The following is a 13,659-nucleotide window of genomic DNA, read 5'->3' on the forward strand; positions in this document are numbered from 1 at the left end:
TTGTTCATCTCATTTATTTCCACTCAGAGGTGTCAGAAGAGGCAGTGCTCAAACTTTTCGGGGAATACTTTTTCAGTTTCTGTAAGATGTCTGGATACGACAGAATGCTACGGACCCTAGGAGGAAATTTGATGGAGTTTATCGAGAACCTTGATGCCCTTCATAGCTATCTTGCCTTGTCCTACCAGGTACCTCCTTTGCTGTGTAGACACAATTCTGAAAAGCCCTTTTTAGAAAGGGGGGGTGAATGTGTGACCTGGACCTGCCAGTCCCTGGCAAAACTGAGGGCTTCTTTTCCCTATCACAATGCTGAGGTGAGGGGAAAAGTTTAATCTGCTCATTCTACCTGGGATGATGTGATACAGCACTGTTCTCTACTGGGGCAGTTTGATAAGTTTAAAGTCCACCTCTCAGCTTAGTACTACGACTGGGAAATCTACAATGACAATACAAGAATTACAATACAATAATTGTTCAGTCCGGACACTGAGATCCAGCGCCAAGGGCCTTCTGGTGGTTCTCTCACTGTGAGAAGTGAGGTTACCAGGAACCAGGCAAATTACCTTCTCAGTAGTGGTGCCCAACCTGTGGAACTCCCTCCCATCAGATATCAAGGAGATAAACAACTAACTTTTAGAAGGCAGCCCTGTTTAGGGAAGTTTTTAATGTTTGGTGTTTTATTGTGTTTTTCATATTCTGTTTGGAGCCGCCCACAGTGGCTGGTGAAGCCCAGCCAGATGGGCAGGGTATAAATAATAAAGTAGTAGTAGTAGTAGTAGTAGTAGTAGTAAAAGCAATACTGAATCCTTTTTCATTCCTCCTCTTGGCCGCACAAGAGAAAGAGAGTAGAGGGAGAAGTATGTGATGTAATATGAAACTGTGGTTAAGCATTACGACTGAACTCCCTACAGGCATTTTGACTCTGAAAAGTTGCCTGGGAAGGGAATGTGGTTCTTGTTTGGAGAAAGCTCGCTCCCCCCTTAACAGAATTGTCTCAGAAGCGCTTGTCCCAAGGATGTTAGGAATGCATCTTTTAAGAATGTTGAGCATAACTATTGTGTGTAGGATTTCCGCCCAAGAAAATAAAGCAATAGTTTTTCTACTTAGGAAATGAATGCGCCATCATTCCGAGTAGAAAGAACCGATGGGATGTTGTTGCTCCACTATTACTCCGACAGAAAAGGCCTGTATCATATTGTCCCAGGTATGCTACAATATCTTGTTCCTTGTCAGGTTTTGCTCTGGAAACCTTTCCATAGAGGGTAGAAAATATGTTTGCACTAATGAACTACCTGTTTCCTATTTTGGGACAATTCCTCCTTCCTCTCCAGTGGTCCTTATGACCCATCCCACATTGTTCAACAGGGTTCCCCTCCCTGACTGCAGTCTCCATGAAGAGAATTCCACCTAAAAAGCCAGAATGCTTCAACCCTAATTGCTAGAGGAGAGGGAAGTCTGGGCATGTGTGAAGAAGGAAGGATGGAGCATTGTTTTCATCCAGGAGCGCCTCTTGATTAATGCCAATTGTCCGAATTATGGAGGAGCCAACCACAAATCATGCTTGAGGTGGAGGCTGGTCCATGGCAGCAACACACTCCCAGGCCGCACCCGCTCTGCCTTTCAAGTTGGCAGACACGGGTTAGCGTGGCACAGCGGGATGCAGTGAGCTCCCCAGACCCCACTGGGGAACATTGCCAGGAATTTTGCCTCATAAATCCTGGCTTTCCCCTGCCTGAACCTGAGGAGCAACCACCATTGACTCATGACGTGACCGGAAACACAAATGATTATTCTTTCATACATAGGAATCCTTGAAGCTGTGTCAAGAGATTTCTTTGACAGCGAAGTGACGCTGAAAATTCTTCATCAAGATGTAGAAGAGGAGCGCACTGGGAAGAAAGAACACGTGGTGTTTTTTCTTTCGCAGAATGAGAAAGAAGCAAAGAATGGGATCGAAGAAAAAATAGCCTCTGCAGGTGGAGACTGTCAGGAGGATGAAAAGGTGACAAAATTGGTCCTGTCAAAAGTGGGAGGGGGGTTAGTTTTGAGTTAGCAGAAACATTCGTGGCTTAGAGAGGGGGAGCAGCCTTGCAAGTCTCTTAAGATATTGTAACAGATGAATCACTCTCCATGTGTACAGCAAAACTGATGTATACAGATTTAATTATTGTGCTTTATACCTTCTATGGCAACCATGAGGTCGCTCTGTGTAAATGGAATATGAGCATGATTCAGTTAATCTTAATTACCACGATGTACCATTTTTCTACCAATGTTCTATTTAGGGACTGGATGCTGCTTTCCAGAAAGGGAAGGAAGAATCTGTGTTGCACCAACTAGAAAAGAAATCTCACTGGGACATTGTGAGGCACATTGTGAAATTTAGGAGAGGTATATTAGAGCCTTTTTAACCTCAGCATAATTATTGAAATGAAAGAAGGGCCTCATCTGCATAAATTAGAGGCTGTCCTTGGATGTAAGTATCCTTACAGAAAACTGCCAGATGATATAATAGATTGATATAATTGGAATGTGATGCCTTGCTGCTCCTCAGTTTCACTGATCTACCCTTAAGTTCAGGTAAGTGAAAGCCTGGAATATTATGTCATAGACAGCGATACCCACCCCTTCTGACTACACACACCAAATGTTGTATCCTGCTCCAAATTTTGATGCCATGTTCTCCCCACCACCACCACCACCAATAAAAATCAGATTGTAAATATGTTAGAAACTGTGTGGAACTGTTTCAGCCAAACCTTTATTATCCAACGAGTAGAGCTTCACAACCTCCAGAATAATGAATATCAAGGTGTAGGGGGGTGCGGGTTCTGAACAGCTACTTGTGTCTTCCAAACCAGAAATAGATGCTGGTCTGGCCCTATCATGCATTATCCCCCTAAAACGGTGAAGCATTATCCCGCTACAAAGGGGGATAACTAAGGCAGGAATTGATATCTGAATGGTATAGCAAGACGTTTTCCAAGTGTTGGCTACAGCAAAGGAAAGGATGTATCAATGGAGAATGATCAAATTACTATATACAGGCGAAATGTGGATATTCAAGAAAAGATTCTCTCTTTGTAAGTTCACTCTGTGTGTTGTCTATCACTCTGTGTTTCATAGAGGACCTTATTCGTACCTTGGAGCCATTTTTTCCTGAGAGACTTTGGGTTGAGGAGAGAACTTTCTGTTGTGCGTTTCCTTTCCACATTGTGTTCGATGAAACAGTAAGTTATCCGTTGGCCTGAATCCTTGTAGCTGGAATAGAGATGTGTGTTGAGTTGGTCTCATAGTATCTTTGGTTGAAGTATATGCAAAGTTTTAAAATTACGAATGCATGTTGACAAAAGGTTTTGGGTTTTTTTAGTTTAAAAAATGATGTAAGTAGGATCACACATGAAGGGTTTTTTTGTTGGTTCTCAAGAGAGTTTGAAAACTTTCCTTTTAGTCATGAAATTATGCTACCTTTCTATCTGCTCCTCAGCTGATGATCAAGCAGGCTGGTGTGAACATTCAGAAATTTGTACCAGGCTTGCAGATCTATGGAACCAGATTAGATGAGTATTTCTCTATTGTTCACCCACAAGTTACATTCACAATCTTTAGCATACGGAAGTTTATCAACAGCCAGTTTGTTCTCAAGATACGAAGGGATGCGCTGCCTAACTTGTGGACGAGAAGGCCCATGCTAAAGCTCAGAGGTATCAAACAAACTTGCTTTTTGCAGACATCTGAATGCTAAGGACCCCCATGCTAGCACTGTGGTGGCAAGGAAACTTGAGAGATGGTCACCTGCAGTTTTATTTAAAAATGGTTGGAAGGCTTTGGAAGACTCCCACATTTCTAGATGTTAGTTTATCTATGTGATTCCATTCATGGATTGCTTCCCGTAAGTGTCCTGAAGTGATTTCACAGAAAAAATATATAGAGACAATTAAAAATAATTCCATATTTAAAAACAATTTAAAAGTCAATGCAGAAACAGACTGGTATAAATAACTCCACTTAAAAGGCTGGCTGAGAAACAAAGGTCTTCAATAGGCACCAAAAAAAAAAGAAAGAAAATAAAGATGGCACCAGAATAGATGCAACCACACTAAGGGCCAGATTCATATACAGTATTTTAGTAATTTGGGCCTGTAAACAGTTAATCTGAACAATTAAGATCTAATGTCCATTCATTCTGAGTGGTGGTTGCACAAGAAACCAGCATTTAATACTCGGGAGCAAAGAGAATATAGCCTGGTGTCTCCTGATCCTATGAAACTTACTCACAAATCATATAGAGACTTTCCTTAGCAAATGGAATACCACCATAACTGCTTGTACGCAAGACAAAATAAAACAAGTAAACAGATCTACATTTGGGGTGTACAATATACATCTCTGCTATAAATTTGTGTATTGCATTTCCATATTTTATTAATATGGCAAATGCCAATTAAAAAAATGTTGCCCACCTCTCCCTTAGGAGCCATTCCTCCTTCCCCAACTCTTCCAGTGCCTCACAAAATAATTCAAAATTCTAGACCCAAATTCTAAACCTCTGTTATGATCTGGTGACGAAGCATTTGCAAGATTTGGGGGGGTTCAAGGTGTACAATAGGTTTGTGGTGGTGTTACAAGTAAGATCCCACTTAATCAGTAGCTTTAAACACAATGGAATATCATTCTGTAACTTATTTCATTTTTTTAACGAAAAGGACAAATGATCTGGATGGATTCCATGCAGTGCATGATGTACTTGTGCTCACCCAAGTTGCGCAGTTTGGAGGAACTGGAAGAGCAACGGATGCACCTCTCTGACATTGCACAGCACGACACAACAAGGGATCTCATCCTCTTCAACCAGCAACGGCTGGCAGAGATAGAGCTATCTAACCAGCTAGAGAGGAAGAAGGAAGAGCTAAGGATTCTCTCCAAAAACCTGGAAGCGGAAAAGAAGAAATCGGAGGCTCTGCTGTATGCCATGTTGCCAAAACATGTAGCCAATCAGCTTAAGGAGGGCAAAAAGGTGGAAGCAGGTAAATGCTTTTTATTGTCCTTTCATGCTTTTGTGGCAGCGAGGATATCACTGTAATGTTTTGAAAGACTGGGCAGCTACCCAATTTCAAATGGGAAATTCTAATAAAGCAAGACAGAGGCGGTTCGGCAGATAGTCTGGGGAAAACTGGCTGATACTCTAACATTGCTGATTTTGCAGGTTTGGCCTTGGTTGGTTCCCCGAGTTAGGCTGGGAACTCAAAATTAGAGTGGGGTGTATGTCTCATAAATAAATATATTACGGTATGATGAGCTTGAGTGATTTCAGCTGGAATGTGGGGTTATAGCTTGCTATTTAAAGTGTGTCAGAAGTACTGCCACCTAAGAGATTCACCTCAACGCAAAAGGATTCAGAGGATATGTTATTCTTTCTTTGCATATTTTTACATTAAAAGCAGATTTTGAGAACTGGAAAGTTCTGTCTGAATGCATCCTGCTTAAAAGTGTCTGGGACCATGTGCAAAGGTTTGCTGCCTTCACTGACAAACCCATTGGTTCAATAAAATGTAACACTAGTCTAAGCCACTTGAGTCCATCTTGAAACAGAAAGACTTTCCACGGTCTGGGGTTGCCAAGCTTTTTTGGAATAGAGGGAACATTTTGAATTTTGAGAGGGTGCTGGGGACTCAAGTCACAAAATGGCTGCCGTGGAGTGTGGCATAGCACAAAATGGCTGCCATTGGGCATGCAGCATAGCACAAAATTAAAGAGACAACCACCCCTGACTGCCTTATTCTTACCATGGGAAGAATGGTCCTAATGAAGGAGATTGCACACGTACCAATGGTGTTGCTGTCTAATGATAAGAAGCAATATTCCTCAGTACCAGAGGGAATATGCAGGGTGACCATAGCCACAGCCACCGCCTGGGAAGAGTGGGGCCACTACTGCCTGCTCCTCTCTGCTCTACTTTTCTCTCTCCTGCCACAGGAGTTTCCAGTCACCTCAGGCAGCAGCAGTGGTGTGTGCATGTGGCAGTGGAGGCAGCAGCGGCAGGGCGCCATTTTCTGCTTTGCCTCGAGCGGCAAAATATCTTGGGCTGGCCCTGAATGTGGGGATTGGTTTTTCATCTCTACCAACAGAAGGACCGAAGCAAATGGCACTGTCAACTGTGTTGGCCTTACAAACAGAATGGTGTCTTGTTTTTGTGGCTTAAAATAAACAAAACAGACTTTCCAAAATAGCCATTCTTCTTTTAATTATTCCCTAGGAGATTTTAGTTGCTGCACAATACTTTTCAGTGATGTCGTGACCTTCACAAACATCTGCTCTGCCTGTGAACCTATTCAGATAGTGAACATGCTTAATTCCATGTACTCAAGATTTGATCGGCTAACTAGTGTCCACAGTGTTTATAAAGTAAGCGTTCTTGCAATTTACACACATTTTCATCACTTATTCTGCCTTTCCTGCTCATCTTGATGTTTATAGCTGGTTGTATCAAGCCCTATCGCTATGAAAAATTGTTTTAGAATGATGGGCACAAGGATGAGAATGAAAACTGAAGACTATTAACTTGTCAAAAACATTATATTGTCAAGCCTTTCCAGACCAGTTTTTCCTTCATATCATTTCCCTCTGCAGAATGCCAGTGTTCTTTCCTCCTTTTATTCCTGTAAATATTTCCCCTGCTACCTAGAGCAGGCATAGGCAAACTCGGCCCTCCAGATGTTTTGGGACTACAACTTCCATCATCCCTAGCCAACAGTGGTCAGGGATGATGGGAACTGTAGTCCCAAAACATCCGGAGGGCTGAGTTTGCCTATGCCTGACCTAGAGGATAAACTGCACTAGTGCAACCCTTTAATTGTGGTGGTGGTGATAATGTATTATGTTAACTATCCGGGACAGATTAATGTCTCCATCCAACACTGCCCACATAGAAACATAGAGTTGGAAGAGACCCAAGAGTCATCTGGCTCAACCCCCTGCAATGTAGAAATCTCAGCTGAAGTCGAGGAAATGTTGTGTGCTTATTAATAAGCCTTGCTACAGGGGGCAACTGGCTGTGGACCCTCATGAGAGCAGCCCCTGAGCTATAGGTGAAATATAGGAAGGACATCTCTCTGTGTGGGACAGAAAAGTGGGGAGCAGTCATGGCACGTGTTGGCCAAGGAATTTTCTGTCTTCCCATCCCTACAGTATGTCTCTCTATTGACTTACAGGTGGAAACAATAGGAGACGCCTACATGGTTGTAGGAGGGATCCCAGTGCCTGTCAGCAGTCATGCTGAAAGGGTGGCTAATTTTGCCCTGGGCATGAGAATAGCTGCAAGAGAAGTGATGAACCCACTCACAGATAAGCCTATACAGGTACATTTGATCTCAACTTCAACTGCATGATTCTATGGATGCCTAACTCAGAAGTAATTCCCACTGAATTCCTGCAGTTGGCAAGGCAGTTGGATGGGATGACCTCCCAGTTCTCTTCCAACTCTGGATCTCAGTTCCAGCACCTCTCAGGTGGCTGCCATTTCCATTGTAAGAGAACACAGGAGGCATTCATAGTGATTTCCGGCACCTCTTTTTTCTAGAAAAATAGCGCTGTTGGAAGGTGTCCCTGTTAGTTATGCCTTTAATTGCCCTCCTGTGTCTGGTGAGACACTCAGACATTGCTATATCCCATTAAGGACTCACTGTTAAAACCGTGTTCATGGAAGACAATCTTACTCGGCTACAAGTGATCACCAAAGAAGAAGAAGAAGAATCCCATATATTATTTTCCCAAATGTTCCGGAGTATTTCAGTCTGGTTCTTCCATTGCTGAGCTATCTCTCATTATGCTGCAGTCAGTAGGAAGCCGACTAGTTTGCTGTGGTGCAGAAAGTGTTTTCGAATGACGGCCTTGCTAAATGTAATGTTATACTGCAACAAATCCAGGAGGTTGAATGAAGAACAACCAACTATTTCTTTTAGAGCTGTAACAGAGAACACATTTTTCTTTGTTGTGTTTATGCCAGCAGATTAGAATTGGGGTGCACACTGGACCAGTTTTGGCTGGAGTGGTTGGGGAGAAAATGCCCAGGTATTGCTTGTTTGGCGATACAGTCAACACAGCTTCTAGGATGGAAAGCCATGGACTTCCAGATAAAATCCATCTGAGCCCAACAACGTTCAGGTAAGAACCTGCAAATCAATCGCAACACAAGGAAAATTCTCCTCTTGTCTTATCTACATTGGCAGTACCAAGGCTATCAAATATCAGACATTTTGTGGGATCTGTGCTGTCCCTAGGACCACTAATATGCTCCACATCAATTATTGAATTATCTTCAAGGGAAGGCAGTGAGAACTTTTGTAGGGCAAAGCGGATGACCTACTGATGGGTACTACTGCCTTTCTCATATTCCAATTGTCCACTCTATATATCATGTGTGGGGAACCTCCAGGTGTTGCTCAACTACAACTCCCACCATTGGCCGTGCTTGCTGGGGCTGATGGGAGTTGTAGTTCAGCAACATCTGGAGGGCCAAACGTTCCCAAAGCCTACTGCAGATCAATAGCAACATTTTCTGGCACTGGCTCCTTATCTAGCCAAAAGAGCACTAGGTAAAGGGACCCCTGACCATTAGGTCCAGTCGTGACCGACTCTGGGGTTGCGATGCTCATCTCACTTTATTGGCTGAGGGAGCCGATGTACAGCTTCCGGGTCATGTGGCCAGCATGACTAAGTCGCTTCTGGTGAACCAGGGCAGAGCACGGAAACACCATTTACCTTCCCTCTGGAGCAGTACCTATTTATCTACTTGCACTTTGACGTGGGACCGAGCAATGGGAGCTCACCCCATCACGGGGATTCGAACCGCCGACCAAGTACCAAGGCTATCGAATCCCAGACATTTTGTGGAGGAGTGGGCAGTATCATGAGGGACAGAGGTGTTGGACACCTGAGGATTTTGGGAAATGGGTGAATTGTGAGCCCCACATTTGCTGTGCTTCTTTCACTCAACAGAGCATTATCACACCAAGTGTTTGAGATGGTGGAAAGGGGAGAGATACAGGTCAAAGGAAAAGGGAAAATGACAACGCATTTTCTGAGGAAAAACCTCCATGCCACCGAGAATGAAATAATGGGACGACTGGAAGAGACATCTGGTAATGGTGACGGCAATGGTGTGAGTCTGTCGAGGGACAGAGAAATTCTTACTGTTGTTTAATATTTATAGCATCATGTAAGGTGTCAGTTCTGAAATGAAATCGCTCCGCCACTATCTACATTGTGTGATGTATCTGCACTAAGAGGTTGATGTATTTATCTCTATATTCTTGGATTTAGGTTCCATGGGCAGGCCTAGTTCTTATGAAATCAAGCATTGTTTTTCCTACACTTTATTTTTGAGCCTCGCTGTGCAAAACGTCACCTTACAATTAGCCTTTTGAACGCACAAGATTCTTACTTGTCTTTTCCGTAACGGATTAATCTTGCTCATGTGCTTTGACTGGTGAGATACAAAAATGGAATCCTCAGCTCAAATTCAGAGAAAACCAAGCAAAAACTAACAAAGAAACAGGCATTCCAGTTGTTGTTGTTGTTTTTAAATGCAGTAATAATAATTCTGCCTCAATATGTTGGTGCTGGAATTTCCAAGCTGATGCACTTTTGATGGTTCTTAAATGCTTTAATTTTTATTTCATTTTTAGCTGTTTGTTTTGGTGCTTTGTTGTTTGCTGCCCTGGGCTCCTTTGGGAAGAAAGGCAGGATAGACTTTTAATAAATACTACTACAGTGGTACCTTGGTTCCCGAATGGCCTAGTTGTCAAACAAATCGGCTCCCGAAAGCTGTAATTGTTCTGGTTTGCAAACGTTTTTCACAAAGCCGAATGTCCAACGCAGCTTCCGATTGAGTGCAGGAAGCTCCCGCAGCCAATCGGAAGCTGCGCCTTGGTTTTCAAATGGTTTCAGAAGTTGCACAGACTTCAGGAACGAATTATGAGGAGGTGTGTTAATTTGTATAGAATTTACACAATACTAGCCCTTTTTTTTGTTGTTGTTGAAGCAGACACTTTGGAATGCGATCATGGCAAGAATGTTGTAATAATGAAGTATGCTGAAGATTCTCTTACAGCCAGGGACGCAGAGCATTTCGAAGATGTGGCAGGTTTGTTACAATGTTCACCCAATGCACAGGAACTGTGGGATTAGTATTTGTCAGCGCTGCCCAAGGTCCCAGCTCACACAAGACCAACGCTGCTTCTTGCTCAAGTTTAAAAGTCTTTATTGAAGTTCAGTCTCATTTCCAGACGTGCAGCGCGCAACGCTACATCTATCCGTCAGACCGTAGAAGTCCCATCTGAATCTCCGCCCCCCTGACACCAGCTTAAGATTCTAGCTTTACTCCACCTTTTCCTCTGTTCCTTCTTTCTCTGGGTCCTTCTGCTAGTCGGAGTCTCTGCCCTCCGAGATTCTTCTGACGCTGATTCTCCCGACTCCTCCCCCCCCCTCTTTCGGGCTTTAGGACCTGGCTCCCAATCCGGGTTTTCTGCTGTCCCGCGCTCCTCCACATTTGAACTTGGCGCGCGCGCGCAGCCTCCCACTTTCCTTCTGACCGTTACACTTGTGTCACTGCTCCCCCTTTCGGGGAGGCTAGCTGGACCTGGCCTTCCCTCCTTCTCCCCACTCCCCGATGGAGGAGAAGATGGTCCTGACTCACGTGACTCTTCCCCCCCACTGTGCTCTGGTGGGGAAACTGGCCCTACTCCTCCGCTACTCCTTTGGGACTCCCCTCTGGTTCCTTGTTTATGGATCGTCCCCTCTGGGATTCGCCTCGCCCTTACCATAGGCGCCCTCTCCTGGGAATCTTCTGATTCGCTGGAGAAGCTCATGGAATCTCTCGGTCCACTGTCATATTCCCCTACGCTCCCCTCTGATTCCTCTCCTCCGCTCTCTATCTGCTCTCTCCCCTGCTCTTCTGCTCCTGAGCCTCTGACAGTATTGGTTACCATACTCATGTTTATCTCCCCAATTTTGGAGAGGGAGGGGGGAAGTGAATAAACTCACCATCCCTCAAAACTTCTAGCAGCCTCAAATAAATCTGCTGCTATAGTGAATCCAGAAGGCTTGATTCAGTTGGTGCAATTCTATAAGTGCAAGGGCTTTTGAACCTCAATGGAAGAGAATGGGTTTTTTAAAAAATCAAGTATTAAATAAAGGAAACACATGAGATAAAATTGGATGGTATAATTGAATATGTAGCAGAATAAGGGTTGCATAGAATGCCATGGAAAAATGAACTGGGAAGTGATATGTGATGGGCAATGTATGTATGATGAATGTAAAATTCAGTACGTTTCCGAGCACAATTCAAAGTGTTGGTGCTGACCTTTAAAGCCCTAAACGGCCTCGGTCCAGTATACACGAAGGAGCGTCTCCACCTCCATCGTTCTGCCCAGATGCTGAGGTCCAGCGCCGAGGGCCTTCTGGCGGTTCCCTCATTGCGAGAAGCCATGTTACAGGGAACCAGGCAGAGGGCTTTCTCGGTAGTGGCACCTGCCCTGTGGAATGCCTTCCCACCAGGTGTCAAAGAGAAAAATAACTACCAAACTTTTAGAAGACATCTGAAGGCAGCCCTGTTTAGGGAAGCTTTTAATGTTTAATAGGTTATTGTATTTTAGTGTTTTGTTGGAAGCCGCCCAGAGTGGCTGGGGAAACCCAGCCAGATGGGCGGGGTATAAATAATAAATTGTTGTTGTTGTTGTTATAAAAAAACAGTGGAAAATGCAAATTTAAAAGGGGGGGATTTTTGCTGATTTCCCCTGCCTCTTGGAACTGTTGTCGCTTTGATTACCTAGATGCAGAAACATGCACATTCCCTTTCAAAAATGAGAGTTGAACTGAATTGGGGGGGGGGATATTGCGTGAACTATCATTACCCATGTGAATTACTGTACTCCCTTACGGCAGCAGACAATAATGGGGCTACCTCTAGCATAGCTAACAAATTGGCTCTAAATTAGAATATTCCTGATTGTTTTTCTCGCACCTTTGGTTTCCTTCTCCCTGGTTACCTGTTAGGGGCTGAAAGTGATGCTCCCCGCGGAGAGGATTCACAGCAGAAAAAAGAAGTCTCACTTCCTAATCTGTCAGAGAGTGCGGCTCCCTCAGCACTTTGCGTCCTGTTTTAGAAAAATGGTCATATGAGGAATGAAAACTCAATGGGGGGGGGGGAGGAGAGAACTTCTGCATTTTACCTACACTACAGCTTGGAACGTAACCGTGTGTGATGAATTAAAGAAACAGCAAAGGAAGGGCAGGCAATATTTTGCTGAGAATAAATGGTCTACTTCATCCTTCTCTTAAAGAGTTTGCACTCCTTACAGGCCAAGCATGAATGGCTTTGAGTCATTTTAAACTTCTTTCCTTCTTGTAATGTTTGGCCACATTGGATAGGATGAGAGAAGCCACAGGAAGCGCAGTTCTCCTTTCTATGCAAAGCTATGTGATGGGGAGGGGGGGCTGTCTGTCTGTATGTGCATAAATACATAATTGATGAATGATACGGGTCTTATATATTCTTTAATGGTATATTTATGATTGTTTTAAAAGGTGTTCTAAGTTGCTTGGAGACCTTTGGGTAACTAGTGACCAACAAAGAACAATAGACAATAAACTGTCCGTCAGAAACAGGGCTTAGCTTTAATCACCATTCTCACAATTCAAGATGAATTATCTCAGATTTATTTATATGAATAATCACATCTGACACAATGGAATTAAATTATAAAGCAAAAAAACCCCCACACCCCTACTTTTTTATTCACAACAAAACCTCTGTCTGAGTCTTTCCCTTAAATTGTTGTTGTTGTTTACTGCAATTATTATTACAATTATTACAATTTGTTATCCGCCCTTCACCCTAAGGGCTCATGGCAGGTTACAGCAATTAAAGCACAACATTAATGTTAAAATTATTATTATACAATATTAAAAGCAGTTTTAAAATGAGTTAAAATTTTACAAAAATAAGGCAGGTCCTAAAAACATACATCTCAAGAGTCAAAACATTAGCAAGTCCCTGTTAATTGCAGTTGGCAAGTCTTTTCCTGATCTGCGATTTGGGGACTACAAAGGGCTTAATGCCACATGGACAACTTTCTCTTCAGGCTTCCTTAGGGAAGCTGCCATTAATAATCAGCAAAGGGCAACAGGCAGTGCACTAGCTCGCCTTTCAGGTGGCACTAGAGACTAAAAATCTCTCTCCCACCTTTCTTGTGATTCAGTATGCCCAATACCTTTCCTTCCCAAAAGCCCTTGTTTAGAATCAGCATAGACCCAATTACCAGCTCCTGGCACTTTCTGAAATAAGATTTACCACTTCTGCTGGTGCTCAATGAACGATGAGACACGTAGCTTATCGAGTTCTTAGAGCAAACTGTCAGCAATTGACACTGTTTATTTAATGCCATGACTGTGCCAGGTGTTCCTGGGGTGTTAGGCAGGTGGGTAAGCTGGTAAGAAGCTGTGGTGTTTCCCATTTCCTGAGGTAAATTTCAGGAGGAGCCGTACTCCTTCGATTTCTATCTCTTTTCCTTCTGGTGTGGTGTTCTGTACATAGTATGCTTAGTGGTAAGGTTTAGATTCATTATAAGTAATTGTAAGTTTAAGTTAGGTCTGCTG

The 13,659-nt window shown here is 43.4% G+C and overlaps 1 protein-coding gene across 1 annotated transcript; it reads left to right on the forward strand.

The window, feature by feature from the left end:
* The first annotated feature begins 33 nt into the window (after nt 1-33).
* LOC128410102 (guanylate cyclase soluble subunit beta-2-like) lies at nt 34-12,902 on the forward strand. The gene is made up of 13 exons (XM_053380842.1): nt 34-188; nt 1,108-1,204; nt 1,806-2,002; nt 2,286-2,391; nt 3,127-3,230; nt 3,488-3,704; nt 4,707-5,027; nt 6,257-6,405; nt 7,212-7,358; nt 8,009-8,163; nt 8,998-9,140; nt 10,043-10,144; nt 12,058-12,902. Exons 1-13 carry the CDS (start codon nt 87-89, stop codon nt 12,165-12,167), a joined length of 1,950 nt encoding a protein of 649 aa, XP_053236817.1. The 5' UTR covers nt 34-86; the 3' UTR covers nt 12,168-12,902.
* Nucleotides 12,903-13,659: the final 757 nt, after the last annotated feature.

The sequence above is a fragment of the Podarcis raffonei genome, chromosome 3, assembly GCF_027172205.1.
Source record: "Podarcis raffonei isolate rPodRaf1 chromosome 3, rPodRaf1.pri, whole genome shotgun sequence".
NCBI lineage: Eukaryota > Metazoa > Chordata > Lepidosauria > Squamata > Lacertidae > Podarcis > Podarcis raffonei.

Coding starts and splice junctions, on each gene's coding strand:
- LOC128410102 (XM_053380842.1), top strand. CDS start 87: ATGTCTGGATACGACAGAATGCTACGGACCCTAGGAGGAAATTTGATG. Junction 3,231..3,487: donor ACATTGTGTTCGATGAAACA/GTAAGTTATCCG, acceptor TCTGCTCCTCAG/CTGATGATCAAGCAGGCTGG. Junction 10,145..12,057: donor GCATTTCGAAGATGTGGCAG/GTTTGTTACAAT, acceptor GTTACCTGTTAG/GGGCTGAAAGTGATGCTCCC.